The sequence below is a fragment of the Centroberyx gerrardi genome, chromosome 3, assembly GCF_048128805.1.
Source record: "Centroberyx gerrardi isolate f3 chromosome 3, fCenGer3.hap1.cur.20231027, whole genome shotgun sequence".
Taxonomy (NCBI): domain Eukaryota; kingdom Metazoa; phylum Chordata; class Actinopteri; order Beryciformes; family Berycidae; genus Centroberyx; species Centroberyx gerrardi.
Genome location: NC_135999.1, coordinates 34,552,627 through 34,578,874, shown reverse-complemented (window position 1 = coordinate 34,578,874; position 26,248 = coordinate 34,552,627). Strand labels below are relative to the sequence as shown.

At 40.6% G+C, this 26,248-nt stretch overlaps 1 protein-coding gene across 1 annotated transcript in view; it reads left to right on the top strand.

Annotated features, from left to right (window-relative positions):
• The window catches only part of fbxo8 (F-box protein 8), a 77,235-nt gene that overhangs the window by 36,951 nt on the left and 14,036 nt on the right, over window positions 1-26,248 (top strand). Inside the window, exons 5-6 of the mRNA XM_078282652.1 lie at window positions 13,812-13,938; window positions 25,599-25,717. Of these exons, the coding sequence (XP_078138778.1) occupies window positions 13,812-13,938; window positions 25,599-25,717 (246 nt within the window). The remainder of the gene's footprint in view (window positions 1-13,811; window positions 13,939-25,598; window positions 25,718-26,248) is intronic.

Here is a 26,248-nt window from a genome sequence, read left to right as displayed (position 1 = left end):
GAATCTGTAGCCAAGGAGCTATTTATGATAGCCAGTATGCTGGGGCCAATTGCTCCAAAAACCTCCTTCACGAGCCTAGCTGGAATGATATCAAGGCAGCTGTAAGTGGGCTTCATGCCTACAATAATTCAGTCAAGGAGAGGAAGGAAAATGGGGTGGAAATTCTTAAGTACAACAGTTGTCTCATACAATATGGACAGATCCCTGTTAGGGGGAGCAGTGTTCATCCTAATGTCCTCAACTTTGTTTAGGAAGAATTATTTAAAATCCTCACAGGTGATTAGTGAGGGATTCAACATAGAACTGGGAGATGGATTAATTACAGAATTAATGGTATTGAACAGAACTCTGGTGTTATGACAGCTTCTGGAGATAACATCAGAGAAATGTTTTGCATACTTAACAGTATTTCAGTACTTGACAACTGATATTTAATTTAAGAGATCTTTAAAAATGTCATAAGAAACTTGGAGTTTGTCTTTCTTCCATTTACACTCAGCTTTACTGAAGTCCCTTCTAATGTACCGTGTAAGATTGTTCAGCCAAAGACAAGTTTTAGCTTTGCAAGCTCTGTTCTTTAGAGGGGTGATGGAATCCAAAATGGACAAGTAGGAGTGATTAAAGAAGCATACTATGTCCTCAGTACTTGAGAGAGAAAGAGAGGATTCAATAATAGAGGTGGTCGGCGCAATGCTATATGCATTGGAAAACATATTAGCAGTAGTACAGATCTAACTGATCAACAATCAATTGTTGAACTGAATGATGTATGACAAACAAAAGGAAGCAAAGAACAGGACACACAATAGCAGATTTTAGCAAGACATAGCAAGCCTACCTATTCTACATAGTCTAACCTACCCGGCACCACCAACAGTAGACCCTCGAAGCATACAAGGAAAAACTTCAGGAAAACCTTATGAGGAAAAAAAATGTAAGGAACCTTGAGCTGGTCAAGTCAGCTGAGCATGCAATATGTGCTGGGACAAGTATTGGAATGGACAGTAACATGGACAAAGACACTGACATAAGAAATCAAATGAGGCAGAGATAGGCAAAAGAGGCAGAGAGATGGGCCACGGTCAGCGCTTGCGATTCACAGCCAGGGAGAAATAGCATCAGAGATGGGACTTTGGCCAGTACTAACAGCCTTAAAGGTCCCATATTATGCTCTTTTTAGCAGTTTAAAACATTTCTCAGTGGTCTTTAAAACAAGGTTACGAATTCTGTTGCAAAAAAACACACAAATCCAGGCTCTGTGGAGCCTCTCCATCCTCTCAGTTTCTCCCCTCATTAACTATGCGCTGTTCTGAGTGGGCGGGGCTGCTATGATAATGAGGCGCTGCTCTGATTGGCCGCCTGATCGGCTGGGTGAGGGGGGAGGGTGCAGACATGGAAAAAACCCAAAACCAGCATGGCAGCTCCTTGTAGAAGAAAACTCCGTGACACAACATGTAAAACCGTACATGTTTGAGAAGGAATCTGTCAACTGAACAAGAGGAGGCAACTTCCGAAGTTTTACAGACACGGTTACAGCAGGATGTCTCTGAACGGTAGGTTGAAATTTCACTGTTTTCGTACTTTCTTACCGTGCGTGTGTATGTGGTTGCGTCGGCTATGTTGTCTTTCTGGATAGCCATAGCGGACAAATTTATATCCCATAAAAAGGATATCTAACGTTACCTGCCGGAGTGTCTCGCAAGGTAACTGTACCGTATGGTTTGTTTGATTCATTTTTAGCCTGACATTCACCGGTGCTGGTGGTTTGAGGCTGTCTAGTCAACACAGTAGGTGTCGGTAGCTTTTAGCTGGCTACTTGGATAGCTGCTGTAATGTTATTCCATGAAGTGTCTTACAATTGCCGTTGTACTAGCTAGCGATAGGAAAAAAATCCACACCAGACATTATGTAGTTATTACGTAAACATATGGTTATGTCCCACGCTATCTACCATTTGGACATATGACTGTCGTAATTTATGCCAGTGTTATTCATCTATAACGCTAGCTCAACAGTTTTAGAACTGTAGCTGAAATATTCAAACATTGCATCTCATGGAGGCCTGCTGGTCATTCCCCCTGTACATAACATCTTACCTCTTTTAGAGTTGACACCTTTATTGTTTATGTCGTATGTTACATTAGTTTGTACAGTACTCACATTTACTCTGCATTGTCTGTGCTAAATGATAAACATATAATATAAACGTCATTGTCAGTGTAATGTTCTTATGAAGCTAGCAAAATTCAATAAGTTACCCTTTCTCATTCCTTAGGTTACCAGAAGAATGAATCGGCTTCAGGATCCACCTACATGCATGCTGATCATCCTGGTCTGCAGCCTATATGTTTGAATGTGTTCTCACTACAGAATGCAATGAACATTTATAAAGCAGAGGTATAGAACAATAAGTTTCTTTTATGCATTCTGTGCATGAATTGATTTGCCAAATAATATGGCCAACATGTGACTTTGGATAATACTGTACATGACAATAAATTTGAGTAAAATATCTGTGTTGTTCTACTTTATTACACATCCATGTAGAGAAACTGTAGCACACCTAAAAGTCTTTTAGTGACAGGGGCATCGGACAAAAGTTACTGAAAAAGTAATATAATCCCACACACACTGTCTACACTTGATTGTAAGTGTAGACAGTGTGTGTGGGGTTATATATTTTTTTCCCTTTACACACCCATGTAAATTAAACGTGAAACCAAAAAGTAACCACAACACTTGACTGTTCATACAGAATAAAATTATTTTATTATAGAAAAGGCATAAAAAAGGCACATGTAAAAACATAACACTGCTGCAGGACCATAATGGGGTGCTGTTATGTTACAAAATCTACATCTGAGTGTACACAGGGGAGTGTTCCACTGTAGCAGTTACTGCAGTCTAGTAAAGTAGTGCAGTATCAATCACAAAAATGATTTATAATTTGATGTTTTTAGTTATCTGTTATGTATTCGTGGAAAACACCCAACTACAACCTGACCTCATGCCAGATAACCAAAACAACAAAAGAAGAGACTAAGTATTCAAATGAAATATATTGACAGTATGTGTACCTTCCTCTCAGCCTACAGATCCTTTGTCAGCTAGTGCTGGGGCTTTCTAGGTCGCAGGGTCAGAGTAGTGATACCAGTGTGTGTGGTGCTGTGCATATGCTGTGAGCTCCCTGATGCTGCCAGCTACGTCGGGTTCAGACTGCCTCTTGATTGAACCGAGACACGTGGCTGCAATGACGTCCTCCTTGGCTGGCCTGTCAGACTGGGCGCACGGGTCTTCTGGGACGGGGATCATGAAAACCTGGCTCACATAAGGTGCAGGGTCCTGGAAGACATGATCAAAGATGAGGTCCATCAACTCATCGACGTAATCTGTGGAGTAACAGAAACACAGAAATCATCAGTTCCATTACAAGAGTGTACATCACATACTAGTGAGAAGCAAATTTGCAATTTTCATTTATAGATTATACTATAGTTTATACTTTATGACATTTGTATATTTATTTAATTTTCATATTTACAAAGTTTTGTGTGTGCAATAAAAATGTGTTGGTAAACATACTGAAAGTTGGCTCAGGGGGTCGGCTAAGCAGACCCAGGATCCTCCTCATCCTCCTCTTCCTCCTCTGTTAGGTCAAGACGGGTCTCCTGGATGGTCTCTTGATAGGTGGGGAGGTCAGGCTAGGTTGTGGAGGAACAAAGGGGACAGCTGAAGAGCCAACTCTGAAATCTCTGCAATCCAAAACTACAGCCTCAATAATTTCTATGTAGTTGATTCTAAATGTCTCCTCCACAGTCAAGGAAAATAGGACATTATAACCTCCAGAGAGGTAGTATTTCTTGTCATCGTTCAGGTTTTCTAGGTTTTCTAGGTTGCCACAACCCTAGCTGATTACAAGACTAGATTTACAAGACTAGGTGCAAAGAGAAGAACGTGAAATGTTACATCTCATCAACCATCCATTCATTTGGTGTTAGAAGTGAAATATTCATGATGACAAGAGTCCCTGATCGACAAAGTACTTTTCGAGTTTTGCCACGTTACAGTTGCGGTTGTCTCGTGTACAGAGATGTGTCCGCAAAGTGAGCCAGAGGAGCTAACCTTAGCTAGCGCCAACGCTAACGCGCTAGCGCTAACGCTAGATTAGCTTGCTTCAACTAGCCCCTAACCTTGATTATAGTACATGTGTCCTAACGGCACCGGGTTAACGAGACGAGGTGCTCGTTTTGGCCGGCTGAGGTAGCCCACAACCGACTCTAGCTGCACATGTTTTTGCCCCTATTGCTAACTGTTGTCGTTGTGGCTAACAGGCTTCCTCGTATTCACAGGCCCGCATCAAACTCTCTCTCATCAGACTGGAGCTAAATCGCTACCCCATGCTAATCGGACTGAAATACCATGAACTACCTTATCCATTTCTCATTCTCAAGCTACGTTAGCGGACACATCTCTCCAGACAAGGCAACTGATTTAACAACAAAGCACCATAGACTGTATTAAAAAATAAACATGAAAACAATGTCGCAAACAAGCAAATGGAACATAACTTTACACACGTTAGCAAAGCGGGACATGTTGTCAAGCCTAGCTGAATGTACCCAACTGTAAATATTATCACAAAGTGGCGACACTTACCGATTGCACATTTGCTGTTGGGCCACATCCAGTTGGGATAAATCCATCTTTCAGGAGCAGTTTTTATGAAAATCCTGCTTTGTATTGACACTCGTTTACGAAGCAGTCCGAGGTAAAGCGGTTAGCACAAACATGCAAATTTGGACTAAGTTTACTGTAGTCAGAACGTTATTGTAAAAACAATATTTTTATCTTCCGATGCTGGGAGGCAATGTAGAGCTTTGTGTTCAGCCTTGAAGCCAACAACGCAACATTTAGCATGTTTTGCTCTTGCTTTTGATATCTTCTAAGCGAAGTAGCGAAGTAAAACAATGGCGGCCGAAAGCGCACAGAGGAGCAGAGGGGAGTGGGAGTGGTTATCCAGCTCGGAGGTAGGCATATGCAAATTGCTCCCCTTGGGACGTCACAAGGGGAGCCAAATCAAAACGGCTTGTAGAAGCACATGTTTTCCCAGGAAGGAGGCTGGGGCAACAATGCAGAGGCATTCACTTCTCACATTCTGTGGGTTGTTAGGTTGAAGGATGACTAAAGTGTATGTGTATGGGCAAGGAAAAACGTGTTTTTCATAATATGGGACCTTTAAGGGCTAGGGCAGCACCCGCGTCCACTGCCAGGTTGAAATGCTACACCGGTGTCTGAGAAGAAGAAAGACAGACAGTAACACTAATCGTAACAGGGAGTTGGTTCCAGAGGTAGGGAGTTCAGTAGGAGAGCACTGTACTGCCTGCTGATTTTTTTTTCTTGATTCTAGGGACAGTAAGGAAACCAACATCCTGCGATCACAGGGTATGAGGGGGGACATAAGTGATGATGAGTGTGCAAGCCCATGTAAGCCCACCTTAAAGTCAGATTTAGCTTAACTCAAGAATTGAGACAGTGAAAATGAATGTACTACCAAGGCTCTACCAGTGGAGGTGCCTCAAAACCAATTCATGGCCTGGGACAAAATTATTTATCTGGGGTGGCAGGAGGCCTAGAATTAGATACAAAACTCTCCAGCTGCCCAAAGACAGAGGAGGTATGGCTCTCCCAAATTTGAAGGAATATTTTTATGCTGCACAACTAAGGCCCACTGTTAGTTGGTGTAAACCAGATTATGCTGCGAATTGGAAAGACATGGAAAAAGAGTTAGATGGATATCCAATCCAGTGCATAATAGGAGATAAGGAGTTATACGAGAATATGAGAACTAACATAGATCCACTTACAGCCTTTACATTAGAATTATGGTTCTTAAATTTCCCATATCGTGGAAAACGGGATTTCCCTTGCCTCTTTGATTATAAAGGGTTAGTTGGATGTGCTATCTAAACATCGTGAAAGTATCAAAATGCACGTTAGCCAACTAAATCCACACAATCCATATTAGAAAACCAACCCTCTAAACGAGACGTTTGGACTTCCGTAACTTTGTGGCGTCACAAAGGTTCGCTCATTATCATTTTTGTAAGAAATAATAGTTTAACAAAGCATTTTTTTCAAAGCTGTTGAGCGGTTGTCATTGTTTATCACCGGAGAGTTTTCCCTGCCTCTCGCTGTCTGTAGCTGCCGTGTCTGTGGTGTCTCACGTTTCACTCTTGAAACGGTTAGCCAATCAGAACAGAGGGGTCGTTAATATTAATGAGCCTTAAAGACACAGCAACAGAAACAGCCTGTTCTTGGCAAGGCTCAGAGAGATGCTAGAAAATGTAAAAATGGATTGAGAGTGTTTTTGGAACATGACACCACACAAACGGTATTTAATGGACCTCAAGACACAAAATTAAACACTGGAAAGTGTACAATATGGGACATTTAATGGTGAAAAATTATAAGTTACAGAAAGATTTAGGCATATTGAAATGGGTAGCTTTTGATAGTCTTTTTAAACCCGCAATGTATGATCAGAGATTCGAACAGTGGGTGGAAAAAGGAATCACTGCATGGTGTACCTTAGAAGAGGGGGAAAAGGGGAGCTGGAGAGTCATTTTAAAATCTGAAAGAAAAACACGATCTTAGGAAACATGACTTCTATAGGTACTTACAATAAAGGGATTTTTACAAAAAGGAAATTAAAACAGGGTATTCTGCCCCCGCTACAGAGTTCCCCTCCTTAAACTGGACAGATAGATAAACTCTTCCAAGACAGTGTAGTCGTTGAATGATGGCTTTATTCCACACCGTCGCTTCGTTGTCACAATGTGTATAGGAATGAGTAAAAAGATGATGCTTCTACAGTAATTGCCGACATGGATGGACAAAGATGATGCCGGACAGCATGCAGCTCCAAAACAAATCTCTACTCGTGTCTGTTCTCTCAAACAAAATGGCTTCCTCAGAGGTCACATATTAATGAACACATCACACAAACAGATGAGCACCACCTAGTGGCTACAACATTAACTGCATTTCAACAGAAACTAAACTGAATTTATGAGTCAGTACACAGGGCCTTCCATTGAAGTGAATGGTGTGATGCAAATCATAATCAGTGCATATAAGAAAAATTGTCTCAGAATACATAAATAAATAAACTGGCAATTTACCAAGGTTTGGAAGTCACTCGCCTAATTATATAAAAGATAAACAGAACTCAGCATTGAAATATCAGACAGTGATTGGCAGAATATGTGGTAGATACAACAGATATACACCAATTCACGGATATGGAGGGAATTATGTTGGAAAAACCTGAACCGCTTCTTCATCACACCCTGGGCGAAAAGCAGACAATTAGCCACATACCAACCATGTTGGAGACTGTGTGGACATTTTGATGTGGATCACACACATGTATTTTGGAAATGTCAGAAAATAACTATGTTTTGGAATAAGGTGTATGAAGTGTTTCAAAAGATATTAGGATATGACATACCCAAAAGTTGTGCAATAACAGATGGCATTATACCGGGAGGGATAGATATCTTGTTAGAATACTATTGGCAGCTAGTGAAAAAGCAATTACAAGGAAGTGGTTAAAAGAGGAACCTCCTACCCAGAGACAATAGCTAGATATTGTCGAAGAAATCTTCCTAATGGAAAATCTCACATACACTTTGAGATTGTTTAAGAAGAACAATTTGGGTTGAAATGGACCTTAATCAAGACTCAAAAGAGCGACACTGAAAATGGAAATGATATTTGTACTCTCTAAGAATAAGACTGTTAGACGGGCTAATGGAGTTGTAATTCCCAAGCAATGTGTTTCTTTATTGTAAGTTTTGTATAACCTGGCTTGAATTGGGAGCCAATGAAGAGAGATCAGGATGGGTGTAATATGGTCAAATTTTCTAGTCCTGTTTAATATTCTGGTAGCAGCATTTTGTACAAGGAAAAATGCTATCTTTGTGATATCCTTGTTGTGGGAGTTGAATGAGAGAGCTGGGCCGAATGTAACGCCAAGATTTGTAACTGTGGGACTCTGGGTAATTAAGCAGTCCTCAGAATTTAAAGTGACATCTGACATGAGATTGTTACGTTTTAGGGCGAATAACTAGCATCACAGTTTTGTTGGCATTTAGTTGCGGGAAGTTAGATGACATCCACTTTTTGACAGCAGATAGGTACACTTCTAAATTTGCAAACAGTCATTAGGTTGGTAGATTTGAGTATCTTCCACATAACAATGAAATTTAACATCATGGCATATAAATAGAGAAAAACAAAGGGCCTAGCACTGAACCTTGTGGTACACCAAAGTTAACTTTAGAGCATTCAGAGATTATGCTGTTGTGTGAAACACTATGCATTCTATCAGATAAGCCATGAAAGTGCAGGGCTGCAGATGCCAACATGATTCTCTAGGTGGTTGAGGAGTATATTGTGATTGACTGTATCGAATGCTGCGCTCAAGTCAAGTAGGATTAGAACAGAGGAAGAGTCGGAATCTGAGGCAAGGAGTAGGTCATTTACCACCTTTGTGAGTGTGGTCTCAGTGCTATGGAGAGACCTGAAGCCAGATTGAGATGGTTCAAAAAGACTATTGCAGGAAAGAGTCAGTTAATTGGATAGCTACTATTTAAATTTAGAGAGAAAGTGGAGGTTAGAAAGTGGTGTATAGTTATTAAGGACGTCAGGATCAAGGTTAGGTTTTTTGAGCAGAGGTTTAATCACGGCTGCTTTAAAGGCAGAGGGCACAATGCCAGAGGAGAGGGAGATATTAATGATATTAAGCAAAGGGGGACCTAATATTGGAAGGACTTCCTTAACCACTTTGGCAGGAAAAGGGTTGGATAGGCTGGTTGTGGATTTATAGGCAGACAGTACTATTTTGGAAAATATATCTAGGGAGGGAGACTGTGAGAGTACGCTTTTGGTCTCCAGGGCACCAGATGCTTGATCAAGAGAGGGATCAGAACCTTCATTAGGTAATGAATTAATAATCTCATCTCTAAAGTCAATTTTGGGAGTAAAGAAATGTTAAAAATCTATAGCAGTGAATGGAGAGCAGGGGGAGGGAGGAGTTAATTTCTTCTTCAGGACATTCCATACTGTTGACTTTGGAATACACAAACATTCTGCAATAGCTCTAATTGATTGTTTTCTTTACTTTCATCCTTACAATAGCTTTGTTGGTTGTTGTTTTAAGGGAGGAAGGTCACCATGTTATTCATCCAAAAGCTCAGTTTATTGACTTGTCAGAGGTTATATAGTACAGCTTGAGAGCGACCTCTATGGGTATTACTGGGTAACAGTAATCAACACATAGTGTTACTTGGTAACATTATTACTATCAATACAGTTGTCATACTCAGTTCTCTGTCCCTCATCTACGGTTTTATTTTCTTTTATCTTGTAGCTTATAAAGTTGACTCTACAAACACTTCCAAAGGATATAACCCATGCCCTGACACTCAGAGTTTATAATATGATAAACCTGTGAAATTTGAAACAGCTGCCAGTTGAAATAGTTGTCCCAATACTTATGCTGACTTGAAATAGGGGGACTTGACTCATTGAATGTCATTGCTGTAATAGGTATGCATGTTTAAAAAAAAATCCACATGAAATAATTGAAGACATTGTGAATTTTTCCTCATAGTCATTGTTTAATTTGAAATAAAAATTTCATTAGTACAAATGGAAAAACAACCAATTTAACACACCTGTCTCCAACTCTAACTCTCTGGGGTTAGGGTCTCTCTCTCTCTCTCTCTCTCTCTCTCTCTCTCTGTATACAGATACATATAATCCCATTCAGTGTGCTGTCTGTAGACATTGCCATGCCCCCTAACGGCCACAAGGGGTCAATGTGGCAAGTAACCCTTATTGATTTATCGACCAAAGACAAATTGTCCAGATATTTAGTGCTCAGTGGGTGGTAATTTTGCACCCTGATTGTACTGATTGTAAGCTATGGCCTTTTAGGGGTATAGCATCTGTTTTTCACATTCTGCCTATTGTTCTATTAGATTAAACATGTCAAGCCACTTTATTGCACAGAAAAAGAATAACGTAGTACATGTTTGTGTTAGTACTTTGCTAATGGCCATTACATTCCTTGTAGCCCTACACATGAAATAGGCTATCCTGTGTTTAGTCTTAACTCTTGAGTTGAATGCTGCAGTGATTCATATTTGATTTGAAATAATTAGTCTGAAAGAACATGAAGACGATAGGTACAATATTTAGTCTAGATCTTTTTCTGTTTATTGCTTTATTCCTTCATCTAAATTGGCTGGTTCTTCCTCATTGTTCAGTTCAGTGTTAAAAATCCCCAAAATAGTTGTAACCAATATCATGACCCGTAAAATGTAAAAATTGCCAATTATTGTGATAATGTATTATCAAGAAAAAAAATCACAATATATCACATTTTATTTCAATTTTGATTGTACTTTTATTTGGCAGGTATTATCAGTTACTACAATCCCTGTACAAATTAAATGTTACTAACTTTTATTATCAGATATCAATAGTTATACATTACCATCTCAAGACACCATAGCCCCTTTCACACATGAAACCCATCAAAGTGCCAGATTGAGTTTGCCAGTAATGGCAGCAGTTTGTGTTGTTCACACAAGACATGCCGTTCCGCCTTTTTAACGTAATGCTGCCATTCACACAGCACTGGCCATACCGTTACATTCCACTGTTGTAATTTCCCGGAAATTACGTTTAACCGCCGGAGTCTTTGCAGTCTGAAAACACGGCGGGTTAATCTCTCTGCCCACCCGACTCCCAGGATCTCTCTTATTTCAACGTCTGTCCAATTCCACATTTTCCTCAAAAAAGTAAAGCTATAGCCTTTTGTATGGTGGTTTGTATTCCCCTCCTACTACAGTCCTAACGTTGTGCTTGTTCGGTCCGTATATTTTTTTGGTCATTCTATTTTCTTTTCAGAAACAGAAATAAAAAAAAAGAAAAACAAATGGTGATTTGATTTTCATTTAAAAATCTACAAATTAAAGAAGACATTTCTTGTTTTTCTGGTCAGAAATGGCAGATAAAACATAAATGACTACTTTTCTCCTTTGCAAAACACGGATCGCTGTTCAATTAAGTAATAAACTTTATTTCATGTATTTTGCCAGAAAAATCAGACTCGTTAATAATAATAGCCTGTTGATTGATCACACACGATAGGTCTAATTATGATCTGATATGCACGATATTCTAATATCCACGTGTTGGAGCTTTCTCAGCTCTCAGGGGGGTGAAATTATTCCAGACAGGACGATGGATTAGTAAAATGGTCTTTGAAAGTGATTCCTCTACAGAAAAAAATGTATGTAAAGCATATGAAGACATCATGTAATAGTAGTCAGTCATCACCCTCTGCAGGCCAGTAGGGGTTACCACCACAGGAAAGATAAACTAGTCAAACAGGCCTGTGTGTTCAGACTTGCACAGTTCAACATTGATATTAAAATCCTATAGTCACTTACCCGACATTGAAACATATAGATGCTTGTCAGCACTGCTAACAAGAATGAAATATTTCAGTTAATGTATTGATGTATTTCTTACATTATCAGTAAACATGTTTCTTCATCAGATTTTATTACATTTTTGACAAAATGTCATTTTATTAATGTGAAAATGTATTACATTGTACAGCAGCTATTAGCTATTACATTATCACTCGCCACACATGCTACATAAAGCAGATTTCAGTTTAGAAGTATATCTATATTTAGAATTTGAATCCATATTGTCAGACATTTGGAGCCTGGCAGTGGCTGTCTTGTGGATAAAAAATGCATTTTATGGTAATGAAGAATGAACTCATGCGCACTGCATGCCATTAAGTGCGCTCAAAATATAAAACATTCACTTGAGTTACATAAATAATGTGCGAATAGACATAAAAGGTGTGCACATAAGTTAATATATACAGCCGGTGCAACCACACCAACACCTCTATCTCTTATCTTATGTGCATGTCTGAACATGCACATAAGATATTGGGAAATGTCTTGAAACCTTCCATTTGGAAGAAGCTCCACAGGGTTTCCAGACATGTTAAAAACAAAATGATCAATTATAATCATGTGCATCGGGTTTTCTTTACTCCAGTTATATTGAAACAGATGAATGCTTCAGAGTCTGACCTATGTTGGCACTGTAAAAAGGGATACTTTTTTCCATATGGTATGGCCATGTTGTGAAAGATTTTTTGGGAAAATGTTATAGAGTCTCTTGAACATATAATTGGATGTACAATTAAACAAATTTTGAGGATAGGATGCATGGCTGCCAAGAGACTTACAGCTCTTAATTGAAACAAGGACACACAGTGCCCGAGATGCGAAGCAGCCTACACAGTTCAGCAGTATTGCAGAGAGGAGGCGAGGGAATGTTCCTAATCCATAGGGATGTTCAGAGCTGCTAGTATTTGTATTTGTATCTGTATTTGTTCACCTACCAAATTATTTGTATTCGTATTTATATTTGGATAAATCTGGAAATCAGCGGAGCTTAAACCGGAAGTGAATGTGGTTTAGAATCCCAATGTTTTTTTAAAGTTTTGTAACCCTTGTGATCATTGCCATTGCTATTGTTGAGATATTAAAGCATTCAACTCACGGTTTTAAAATAACAATCAGTAATAATGAAGTATATATACGCCAACCTAAATGTTATGTACCTATAAACATAGTGTGGTGCGATGGGGAGACACAACATCCTGCTGTACTGAACAGACTCAGAGGACAGACAGGGATTCAAACCAACTCCCCCTCGCAAAGTCTGTCAGCAGAGCATAAGACCCACCAGGACAAGAAACAGAAAAACTGACCTCACTAATGGGAAGTTAGTAATCAAAATAATTAGACTATTGCCGGAGCAAAAAGAAAGTGTACGAACAAGCAACACTCTCTCTCTCTCTTTCTCTCTCTCTCTCTTTGTCTCTCTCTCTCTTTCTCTCTCTCTCTCTCTCTCTCTCTCTCTCTCTCCCTCTCTGTCTGTCTCTGTTTTCTCTGTGATTATAGGCATACTATTAAAACATGTGAATTATATTGCAAACATTGGGAGGGAAAAAATATTGTGCTTTGCTGAATATGGTATTCAGATATTTGGAACATCCCATTCAGTGTGTTGTCTGTAGACATTGCCATGCCACCTAACGGCCACAAGGGGTCAGATAGGCTAACCGTGAGTATGTGAGTGAGTGAGTTACTTTATAGGTCCATGAGGTGAATTTAATCTAACAATACTGATCAGTTAAAACAAACTGTATGGCTGCAAACCTTAGAGACACTTATGATGGAAAAAGCAGCCACTAGTTTAATTGAGATATATAAGGAAGAACAACTAATATGGAAGTATCCTTGATATTGTTAGGAACATTCCCATTTTCCCTACAACTGTAAAATATAGATATAGAATATAGATACATGTGTGTGTGTGTGTGTGTGTGTGTGTGTGTATATATATATATATGTGCGTGTGTGTGTGTGTGTGTGTGTGTGTAGGCTATATGAATTTATGTATAATGCATATACTGTAGACATATGTACCCTGTTTTCTTTTTTCTTGTTTGTTTTTTGTGTTTGATCCTTATTAGTGCTGTAAATCTTTTTTGTTATTATTTGTTGTTAAAATAATATAAAAAAAATAAAAATTAAAAATGCAAGTAAAAAAGAAAAAAATAGTAGTACAGATTATCTGGACTATATTTTGTGTTTTAATTCATAATGCCAGCCTTAATCCTCTGTGTGTTAATCCATCAGGCTGTGTAAATCTACATGGGGTCACTGCTCCATCTACGAAAGAAGACTACCAGCTGGTTTCTCATATAGGAGACTCTACCTACAACTGGATGAAGGCAGCCTGACATTCAATGCTAACCCAAAGGAGGTAACACACATACACAAACAGACACACATCCTCACACAAGAGAGTGTATATACAGATGAATGAGGGCAATAGCTGAAAAGAACACTGTAGACTAGTAGGTTAGTAGTCAATGTAATGTAATAAACCACTGTAGACTAGTAGGAAGATGGATAATGAAGAAACAGCCAATTGAGAAAGATAGAAGGGCTTAAATAACATCCTGCATTGATAGAAAACTCTCTCCTAAGTCTGATGAGGTATCAAATCAGTGCTAATTTGGGATCAAATGAAGCTTTGCGTTAGGGCAGGCAGGAAACGTAAGTCATGCGCGCCACTTCAGCTGATCCAAACAAACACCAATCACAATTGTCACTTCAAACAAGATGGTCCAGTTAAGCTGCCCACTTATATAGAGCTTGACAGCACCACTACCGCCTCTATCTAAATCTACCGTCAGAGCTCTTGTCTGGAAAATAAATGGCCAAATTCCATCAGCAATTGGCTAGTGTTCAAACCTTAGTTGCACTGTACATAACATTTCACCTCCCCGGGGTTGGATTCAAAAGGATTTCTAAATTCCTGGTCGATAATGTCCTGGATCAAGAAAATGCTGGTGTTCCGGTTGCCTATTTCCACTCCTACCGCCTCAAAAGGCTTCATCAAAAAGAAATAACTCCGATGACGACCTAGCCCTTGTCGCCCCTCATAATATCCAGGCCTCACTCAGTCATACAGATGCCTACATTCCAGCCCCAGAAACTGGTCTTAATCCTGGCCTGCTCCATCAATACCAGGGACCTTCCTCTTCAAATGCAATCTGCAGGAACTGGCGCTGCCCCAGCTGAGGTCTCCTTCCCTCCTGCCCTCGGCTGAGTATTAAACCTGCAATAAGCAATATCAGACCATATAACCAATCCTGAAACTAACATATGCTATGTGGAGATTTCATTGAGACATAATGATATAAACCAATATCCACACAGCGGGCTAGCTGTGTTGCTGTTTTCACCTCTTTTCTAAAGCTTGTTGTCAAAATCCGCTCCGGACCGAAGCTCTTCCCGGCCAATTCAGTAGCTTTTCATTTTTTAAAAACAAGCTTGCTACCTCCCTTGCTGTTTAAAAGCAGCAATCACCCCTTCCCAGTCCTGAAAAATATTCTCGTAGTGGTGGAATCAATGAAGCGAGCGAGTAAACTTGTTAAACTAGTAAACTTCCTACTTAGCTCTTCAGTTGTCATTGTGGGACATGTAACCTTCATCTCACTGGGTCTGAAACATAAACAAGCAGGTCATCCACATATGGGGAGACTTTATGTTCAACCCGCCCCCCTCCCAATGCCAGATGAAAGCCTATCAGCTTTTAATGCAATTGATAAAGGTTCTTTGGCTATTGCGAAAAGGAAGGGGGAGATCGGACATTCTTGGCATGTCCGCGAGTGAGAGGAAAAAATCTAGACCGGATTGAGTTGGTAGACACGCAAGCTTGTGGGGAAGTGTATCATAACCACACCCAGGAAGTAAAACTCTCACCAAATCTGAATTTTTCAAGGCAGGAGAGCAGATAGCTCCATTCCACCTGATCGAAAGCCTTCTCCGCGTCCAATGATATGACTTCAGGGACAGGAGAGGGCGACGGAGAGAACATAATATCAAGAAGATGCCGCACATTCATAAAGGAATGGCGGTTTTTGATAAATCCGGTTTGGTCCTCTGAAATGATGGTAGGTAGAGCTGTCTCCAGTCTGCGGGCCAGGATCTTTCTTAGCACCTTTACATCTACATTGAGAAGAGAAATGGGCCGGTAAGAGGAGCATTTGTCAGGATCTTTGCCTTTTTTCAGTATCAGAGATACAGATGCCTGAGTAAGGGTCGGGGGTAATATACCATCTTGCAAAGAATGGTTAAACATGTCTAAAGGTAATGGGGTGAGTTGTTTGGAAAACTTCTTAAAAAATTCAACTGGAAAGCCATCTGGCCCTGGAGATTTGCCGCTTTGCAGCGACTTGATAGCTTCTACAATTTCCACTTTTTAATGGAGCTTCCAAGCTGTTTTTATATTCAGTGGTTAGTTCTGGAATGTCCCGCTCTGAGACAAAATTACACAACACAGAGGGGTCTTTTGGTGATTCTGAACTATAGATTTGGGAGTAAAAGGAGGTAAAGACCTCATTGATACCAGGTAGGTCAGTGACAATTTGGCGCCCCGCTTTATCACCATGTTCATAAAGCACACCACATGTTTTTAGTATCATTTTCTCTGCCTCATTGGTTGAGAGAAGACTCTGTCTGTAGTTAAATTTTTTGTTTATGTAATTCTGGGGATGGTGAAAGGGCATAACGGTTGTCTATCAGATATAGATTTTAGCAATTCAGTATGTCACATTTTATGTACCTTTTTAATATGTGCAGTGTAAAAAACTTTAAAGGATAAGGCTGGTGTTTTTTAATGCATTGCTTACCGTCAACAAATCCTATGAAAATAACAAAATCAACAATGCGTTTGCTCTACTCCCGTTACTTTCTGACTTCCCACGTACCGCTTTTAGCCGTCAACCCGGAAGTCATTGGCTCCAATTGTAAGCTAAAAACCTTGAAATACAGCTCACAAAGACATAGTTTCAATTTTAAAAATCGCTAACTGTTACCACGAAAAGTCAGGCTGTTGTAGTTATTACCAAATCAAATTCAAATGGGAACAAATTCTTCATTACACCGGGGACTATTTTCTGTGCTACGGAACTACTTTCCTGAGATCGCAAACGTGTCTACAGCTGGCTTATTAAGTTGTTTGAGAAAAGTCGGCTGGCCCGGTGCATCGCGATGATGAAATATGCTGCCCAGAGCAACACCATGGCTCTTTGACGTGTTTTTAATCGTTTTTTTTGATACAATGGAGTTCTATGGCTGCTGGGACATGGCTTCATTGGGCATCGGCTACATGGACAAGACTTGTTGGCAAAACAAAATCATTGCTGATTTTGTTATTTTCATAGGATTTGTTGACAGTAAGCAATACATTAAAAAACACCACTCTTTTTAGCAAGTGCATTACTCAAATCAGGAAAGATGAAAATCCTGTGCCCCCGATAGCTGAGTTGTCCTTTCTTCCCTGCGATCGCCAGTACTTGCTCCCTCTGTTGAAAGCGAAGGCAGCCTACGATGATTGGCCGTGGTCTCTCGGCTTGGCCCTCAGTGTTCTGTGCACTCTGTCCAGTTTCGGTGGTGTCTTAAAAGAGTCATGTAGCAGGTCAACTAGAAACTTGGACATAAATGTAGAAACCACTCCTCCTTCGTAGTCTTCTGGAAGCCCTATAACATGTAAATTATTGCTGTGTGATCGGTTCTCGAGGTCATCTGTCTTCTCAAATAGTTCTTTATTCTCTTGTAGTTTTTCCACCCGTTCTTGTCAGCCTGTCACTGGTCAGTGAGGGCTTCCTCCATCTCTGTGAAACGAGGTTCATAGTCATCAAGGGATTGGTTTATGGGTGCAAGGGAAGCTTGCATTTCAGAGGAAATGGCAGCACAGGTTTTCTCCAACTCGGATTTAAGAGCAGAGATAGACAAGACCTCCTCTGTCTTGGTCACTGGTGCATCCACGCTGCTAGCTAGCACATTACGTAAGTGGAGCACAAATACTTCCAGTCACTGCTTGCTCTTGGAGGCTCTGTCCACATTGTCCCCGCTAGCTGGAGCTGCTGCTCAGTCAAACAACAACAGCCACAGCCTGACGAATGGTTCAGACCGGATGTGCAACGGCTGAGTTACATGATTTTGCGTCAAGTCAATGATTGAAATCAACAATAATCACAATATATGTTTAATAATGCTCCACTTAAAGTTTGAAGAGTATTCTGATTAGGACTAAACCCTCAAGAAACCAGAAAGTTCATAACAATATTAAGTTATATATTATCAGAGCCAACTGGTTAAAATATATATGCAAACATTTAATGGCTTTACATTCAAATTGCCTCACCCAGGCAATACAAGCAAACCTATAACATAGGCTCCTTATATTAGTCAACAAAAATAGCCATACAAGTAAAACAAAGGGAGGAAATTAACTGCTACAGTGTGTCACATCTAAACACCTCAGTTTCAAACATCTCTCATGTTTGTTGTGCTAGAATACTGAACACAAAATAAATTAGAAGAGAGAGAAAACTGCCAACAGCTGAACAATTCAACAACTTGTTACAACCAAAGATATCATGCCTATCACTTACATTTTAAGTGAATTTAATTTCTTGATCCTGCAAACATCGGCATACTACTTGGAATCAAGTCCCTTATCCCTGTAACTCAGACTTTGTGTGTGCTCTGTGTGGGACAGTTCCTTTTCATTTGATGGAAGAGGGTGGCGGTGTTTCCGTTGTGATTAAAGCAGGCCAGCATATTTTGCATACAGTGGTTTATCAGACTTAAGATAGCCAAACCATTTCCACATATAGATAGATGGAAGTTGTGTTACACTACTCCATCTTTGTTGTCGCTATCGCTGATGCTTTTCTTCTCCTGTCTGTTCATATTTGCCTCTTGCTAATCTAATCTAGCTCTACTTATCATCACTTACTGCATTATCCTCTGCGTTAACTCAACAAAAACATGGACACTGCGTTGTGTTGGTGTTGTGAGTGTACCTCAATGACGTGCAAGCTTATTCATGCAATGTGATTGGCTGCTGGTGCTGCTGGTCTGCTGTGCCTACACTGCAGCGACAACCCGCTCCTATAGGTTCTCCCTCAATAACATCCGCAAAGTATCCCCGTTACCAGCCCATGTGGTGTTCAACCAACCAAAATTCTCTCATGTCACTCCCCTCGTCTTCCCATCTCTGCTCACATTAAATTTAAGACACTGGTACTCACCTACAGGGCAGTACATCAGACTGCCCCTCCCTATCTACAATCACTAGTCAGGTTCCAAACCTCGCCTCCGCTCCTCCACCCTTGCAGGTGGCCTTGCCCCTCCATCACTACGTGGGCTCAGAAGTCGCTCATCCCTAGCACCACAATGGTGGAACGAGCTCCCCCCTTCTGTCAGAACGGCTGAATAATTGCCCATCTTTCGCTAGAGACTGAAGACACATCTCTTCAGGTTACACATGGACCCCACTTGAACTAACCTGGCATGTAACGATCTTCTTCCCCTTTTACTCTTAAAAAAAAAAAAAAAAAAAAACGATTCTACAAATGCTACTTATTCCTATTAAAAGGCTTAGCTGATGAAGACTGTGATACACAGTTGGTTTTACTACTGACAAAATGCACTTATTGTAAGTTGCTTTGGACAAAAGTGTCTGCTAGATGACGTAATGTAATGTAATGTAATGTATTGCTGGTATTAAAGGGTAACTTCGGTATTTTTCAACCTGGACCCTATTTTCCCATCTTTTTGTGTCTAAGTGACTAAAGGGGACAACAATTTTTGAAATTGGTCCAGTATTGAGCGAGATTGCTTCAGCCGGCAGCCGCAAAACGAGCTGCAATGTATTCCGACAGGGCAAATCACACCGTCAATGTACGTCCACTAAAAGTGCTTGTTTTTGCCACTGACAGGCTCAGATTGTTATTATAAGTGTCTGACAACATTATGGAAAGGACCCTACAGAGAAATGAAACGTTTTTCTTTACCTTTCGCTTGTGTAACCAAGTCTCGCGAGAGTTGAGTTGTTGCAGGAAGTTACACACAGACCAGATCAAGCGAAAGGTAAGGAAAAACGTTTCATTTCTCTGTAGGGTCCTTTCCATAATGTTGCATGTTACATTGCAGCTCGTTTCGCGGCTGCCGGCTGAAGCAATCTCGCTCAATACTGGACCAATTTCAAAAATTGTTGTCCCCTTTAGTCACTTAGACACAAAAAGATGGGAAAATAGGGTTCAGGTTGAAAAATACCGAAGTTACCCTTTAAGTTTGTCTGCGCCCCAGGGTTAGGGTTAAAACATAAGGCGTGAGATGATGTTAGAGTGAAAGCGTGTGTGTGTGTCTAACCGATTGTTTCCGGTTTCCGGTGGCACAAAGCCTGAATCCCTCTGATTCCCTCACTGAGCTCTGCCGATTCTAACTATTTTACTATATTTATGTCTCTACATTTGTACTGATCCTCCGTTTTTACCGGTTATGATTGATTTTTATACTCTTCCTGGTTGTGTTCAATGGCACCACATACCTCTCCTCCTGACTGTACAGGTTGTCTCCGGTTATCGCAAAAGATCGCCGAACTTGAAGGCAGAATCTTTACATTATATCAGATACAGGAGGCCGAGCAGGTTATGGACTCACTGGTGGTAACAGCCACCCCGATTGCAGACGACGACTCCACTTTACCCTGGCCAGGCCCCAGCACCACCGGCGGTGACCTTGTGGTTCCATCTGCCGTCTCCTCAGCTTTTGCGGAGGATCCTTGCCCAGGCTTGGAGCAAAACCGAAGACCCTTGCCTGTTCCACACCTTCTGTCCTGGGGCCGTGGGTCGTCATCCATGGGAATAAACAGCAGGGAAGGCGCTTCCACCACACTCCACCTCCAGAGGCTCTCCAGTTGGGAAACAGGTACCAGGCTCTGGTGGAGATGGAGAGGAGCCCCCTACCCGTCCTACCCTACTGTCTACCTCCCCGAATGGAGCTGCTGCGATGATTACACATCCACCTCAACGCAGGGTGAACCTGGTGACTCTATGACTGACAGGTCAGTCATAGAGCGGTTTCCCCGATCCAACACTCGCCCCTTCAAAAAACTGTAATTATAGGTGATTCTGAGATATAAGGGCTGAAACGGCTAAAACTGAGCCAACATACGGGACATCGCCGAAAAAGTCCCTCAGATCCTCTCAAATCACCTAGCCATTGACAGAATCATTGTGCACGTGGGGACAAACGACATTCCAAAACAACAGTCTGAACTCCTAAAACAGGATTTCACCCATCTGCTGGAAGTTCACAAGTCACGTCTTTATTTCAGGTCCATTCCCCACACTTGGCCGTGGGTCAAGCCGCTTTAGCAGGCTGATGAGCTTGCACACCTGGCTCTCTTCGACGTGCTGCTCACAGTGTGAACTTCATTGACAATTTTAACCTGTTCTGGGAGTGAAAAGACCTTTTTAGATTGGATGGACTTCCTAACAGATCTAGTGCGCGGATGCTGGCAGCGAATTTATTTTACAGTATCCACCACCCTTCTGCTCCTCTGTCTGGCAGCCATTCCCACGGTGTGATCAACAATAGTCAGCCCTTCGTCCAGTCACCTGCTGACCGCTCCGTCAGTGATTGATGCCCCCAGGGTCCTTGCACGTATGAGACTGGTTCCACCCTTAATTTTAACAGTTTTTACAACTTTACAACTTTTACAAGTATAACTGTAACCCTCTAGCCACTCTTACCTACCCCATAGCTGAACAAAGTACTCTTCCATCAACTATTCCTGTTAGGACCACTGCTAGACCTTTTTATAAAATATTCAACGAGTACTGTAACCAGGCCTACATCTAATTTAATTACTGTCTCCCTGTGGCCCCCCGCCACTATTTCTTTATCACATGAGCCTACTCCAGCCACTTTAAATAATCTACATACTTTTAAAAACAGAAAAGGTCTGGGTTTAATACATTTGAATATTAGAAGTCTGCTTCAATACCAAAAATTGGATCATCTCAAAATCCTGGTTTCTCACTCAAAAATGCACTCAAAATGCTTTGAATTTATTGCCTTGAAGGTTAATTTAGGGTCTAATAATTCAATTGTCGTGATAGGGATCTATAGACCTCCTTCAGCTGCCTCTAACACTGTTGATAAGTTGGCAGATCTACTTGGTCAATATAGTAACTCAGAGATGCTGATCTTGGGTGATTTTAGCTTAAACTTGTTGGCTAATGTATCTGATTACTTTAAGGAAGTGTGTGGTAATCTTAATATTTCTCAATTGATTGTTGACCCAACTAGGCCTAATTTAAAAGATCCTTCATAGTCAACTTTGATTGATTTGATCCTGTCTAATAGGAGTGAAAAAAATACTGCTTCTGGTGTCATTGATCTTGGGTTTAGTGATCATTGCCCAACAGATTGTATTAGGAGTACTCGACTGGAAAAAACACCATCCCGTGTTGTGGTTAGACGAAACTTGAAACATTTTAATGAACAGGCATTTTTGAAGGATCTCATACACAGTGATATCAAGTTTCAAGTTTTATTATTACATCACAATTACAGCAAGTATAAAAGCTGCAGTATAAGTAATAGAAATAAAATAGAATAGAAAAATATGAAATAGTAAATTAAAGTAGAAACTATGAAATAATAAAATAGAAAAAAGGTATATACATATGTACAAGGATAATAAATATGTGCAAAGAAAGTGAGAATATGAGGTAGTACAAATGGCAGTACAAGAACTGGGTGAATATCTACAGATATATATATATATATATATATATATATATGTACAGATGGAGTGGGTGATGAAAGTCCTAGCAGGGGTTCAGCAGTTGTTCAACTGCCTGATGGTCTGGCAGTGGAAACTGTCCCTGAGTCTATTGGTGTGGCATTTGATGCTGCGGTACCGTCTGCCTGACGGTAGCAGCTGGAACAGACTGTGGCTGGGGTGGCCGGGCTCCTTTAAAATCTGTTTAGCTTTGGTTCGGCACCGTCTGGCATATATGTCCTGGAGGGAGGAATGCTCATCTCCGATGATGTGCTGGGTGCTGCAGTCTGTCAGGACGCTCTCGATGGTACTGCTGTAGAACGTCCTGAGTATGTGGGGGCTCACCCTGAATTTCTTCAGCTGCCTGAGGCTGTACAGGCATTGCTGGGCCTTCTTCACCACATGTATGGTCTGTGTGGACCATGTGAAGTCCTCTGAGATGTGCACTCCGAGGAACTTGAAGTCGCTGACCCTCTCCACTGCGACGCCATTGATGGTGATGGGGGCGTGCTCCTCTCTCTGCTTCCTGTAGTCCACGATGAGCTCCTTGGTCTTCTTGACGTTGAGGGCAAGGTTGTTCTCATGACACCATCGTGTCAGTGATGCGACCTCGTCCCTGTAGGCCGTCTCGTCGTCACCGTCGATCAGGCCCATCACCGTCGTGTCATCGGCGAACTCCATTTCCATCTCCATATCCATTTCACTTTAGAAATCCCAGCTGCTAATTTGGCTTTGGATTATTTCATAAAGACCTTTCTATCAATTATAAATAAGCATGCACCCTTCAAAAAGTTTAGAATAAAGGACAGATCTAGTCCTTGTTTCTCCACTGAACTTTCACCTATGTTCAAGGAAAGGAACAAAGCCTGGACTCTTGCAAGATGCACTGGGGACCAATCACATTGGCTTGCATTTAGACAACTCAGAAACAAATGTACATCCGCTGTGAGGAAAGGCAAGTCAGATGTTTATCTAGACTTAATCTCTAGTTCTGGTTCTTATTCAAAGCCTTTCTGGAAGGTGGTAAATTCTAATAAAAACACAACGACGTCTACACCTTTTTTTGTCAAACTTGACGACCGTTTAATTTCTGATCAGAAAGAGATCTGCCTTGCTTTTAACAAACACTTTGCTGCTGCTGGTCATCTTTTTGAAAATGAGCATACAGGGCCCCCTCTTATTATTAATGACCATATGCACTCTGTAAGCCATGCTTCTCAGTTTACCTTATGTCCCTTCTCTCTTAGTGTTGTCTTTGAGGCACTACTTGCTATTGATCCCAAGAAATCACCTTACCCTAACCCTGGAGAGATAAATTGGATCCTTTTTTTCTAAAGCTCTCCACTCCACTCATTACTGAGCATATAACACATATTTTTTAATCTCTCTTTCTCAACTGACATTGTTCCCAGTGTCTGGAAAACTGCTCATGTAATTCCATTGCATAAAGGAGGTGATAGAAGTGATCTCTAATTATCGACCGATCTCCAAACTGTCCGGTCTTGCAAAAATCCTGGAATCACTGGTGAATAATCAACTCAAAGCTTTTCTCTCAGGGTTTTCTGTGCTGAGCCCCTATCAATCTGTCTTCAGAGCTAAGCACAGTACCATCTCTGCTATTACTTCAGTTTTAAATTACATTGTATCTGCTGTTGACAAAAGAAAACACTGTGCTGTTGTCTTTGTTGATCTGTCAAAAGCATTTGATATAGTCGATCACTCCCTGCTTTTACAGAGATTACATAATGTTGGTTTTGATTTTAATACTTGTAAATGGTTTCAGAACTACCTCTCTGATAGATATCAGTCTGTGAATCTGGGGAATGTACATTCTGAGTTCACAAAAGGTGTTCCTCAAGGATCAATACTGGGTCCAGTCTTGTTCACAATTTACATTAATGATAGTATTTCATCCTTAACAGACTGTCATGTTCATCTTTATGCAGATGACACAATTCTGTATTGTTTTGCTGATTCCGTACAACTAGCTGTTGAAACCCTGCAACACTCCTTCAATGCTCTGCAAGGTGCCCTTATTAGTCTTAAACTGGTGCTGAATGCGCATAAAACTAAATTTATGCTGTTCTCTAGAGCCAAAGACATTGACTTCAATAACCTGCATTTCTCCCTTTAAAATGGATCCAACATTGATACAGTCACAGAATATACATATCTTGGCATTTGGTTAGATGAAAAATTTACATTTAAATATCATATAAGCAATCTTGTCAGTAAACTGCGGCAAAAAAATGGCTTCTTATACAGATATTCAGAACTAGCTTTCCTATGCTTAGCTGCAACTCGCATGCAAAACTCCATTCTGCTTTTGGTGTGAACCCATAGTTACTCGGAGCTGTTGGTTTTGTGAAGAGCAACTGCTGAGCCTTCAAACCAAATTTCAGCTCACCTGGAATTTCTAGTGGTATTGGCTTGTCATATCGTCCACTGCTGATATCATGGAGGCTCCTCCATGACCATGGCTACATAAAGTCTATAAAACCTGGATTTTTTTTTTCTTTTCACATTTTGCCTTAAAGAGCTGCTAACCCTAAAATAATTTAATTAGTCTGGGTTTCAATGGAGAGTTTTGGTGTCTGATGAGCTAGCCTAAATGCTGTTCAGAGGCTTTTCTACCCTGACAAGAGTACAATTCTGAGGGAAACTGTACATTTTTGGCATGAAAACAGAAAATAAAAAAAAATGTGAATATTGGCACAAAATATCGTCTGTCAGCAGCTTGAATACAGAAATATCTTTATCTCTATCAGCCTTCAAAAACTCATATTGGTTGAAGGGTTAGGGTTAGGGCTAGTATCAACATTGTTGCCAAGCAACTGGTTTATGACCTTGCAGAGACATTGATCTTGACATGATGACCTGATGATCAGTCAGTTGGTAACCAATAATGCAAGGTAATAAATTGCTGTGGACTAGTTACTGGTCTGAAAAAAACAGCCTCTAATCCTATAGACAGAATTTAACCTTTGCCCTGCCTGTGTGTGTATGTGTAACAGTGGTGTCACTCAAAAGCTGTGTTTGATGATGTCATTATTTTAAGTGTCTTTGAGGTTTCACCACATCACACACTTTGTTCAACATCAAAGTGTGTGTGTGTGTGTGCGTGTGCGTGTGTGTGTGTGTCTGGGTTTTTAGATGGATTCAGGCTGCTTTAGACCTCCACTTTGGGAATATATGATGCCCCCCCCCTTCTCTCTCTCTCTCTAATTCTCTCTCTCTCTCTCTCTCTCTCTCTCTCTCATTGTGTGTAGGGTATCAGTTATTTCATGTGTAAAGGTATACTAGTGGATCATCCTACAGAGCTGGCTAAGTTCATCTTCTACACCAGACGACTCAACTGGAAGATGCTGAGGATTTACTTGGATGAGAGGTAAACACACACACGCACGCACGCACACACACACACACACACCCCACCTTCCTACCAAGAGAAACAATTACTCACCCCTCCTTGACTTTCTCAACACTTTGTTGTGCTGAAAACTTTTTTCTTTATGCGTGGGTCGTTAAAATGTCTGAAAAGGTCTTTAAATAAATAATTTAAGGCCATAGAAAATATTAAATTGTCTTAAATCCAGTTAATAGTAGTCATATTTTTTCACCCTGTAATGGCAGTGATTCCTTTATACTATATATTCTACCATGCCACACAAGGACTTGTTACAGTTTTAATGAGGAAAAACTTACTGAAAGAGGACGGTCCCAAGATTGTCCACACCAAGTTTTGTGTGAATCGGATGAATGGCCTAGGAGGAGTTGCAAAAAAAGTGTTTCTTAAAGCAGGGGTCCCCAACCGGAATATAGGTTATATATATATATATATATAGTTTATAAGTCAATAGCATCATAACATTTAAGTAACATTTGGATATTAAACTCACAGCGCATATTTCATACGTTT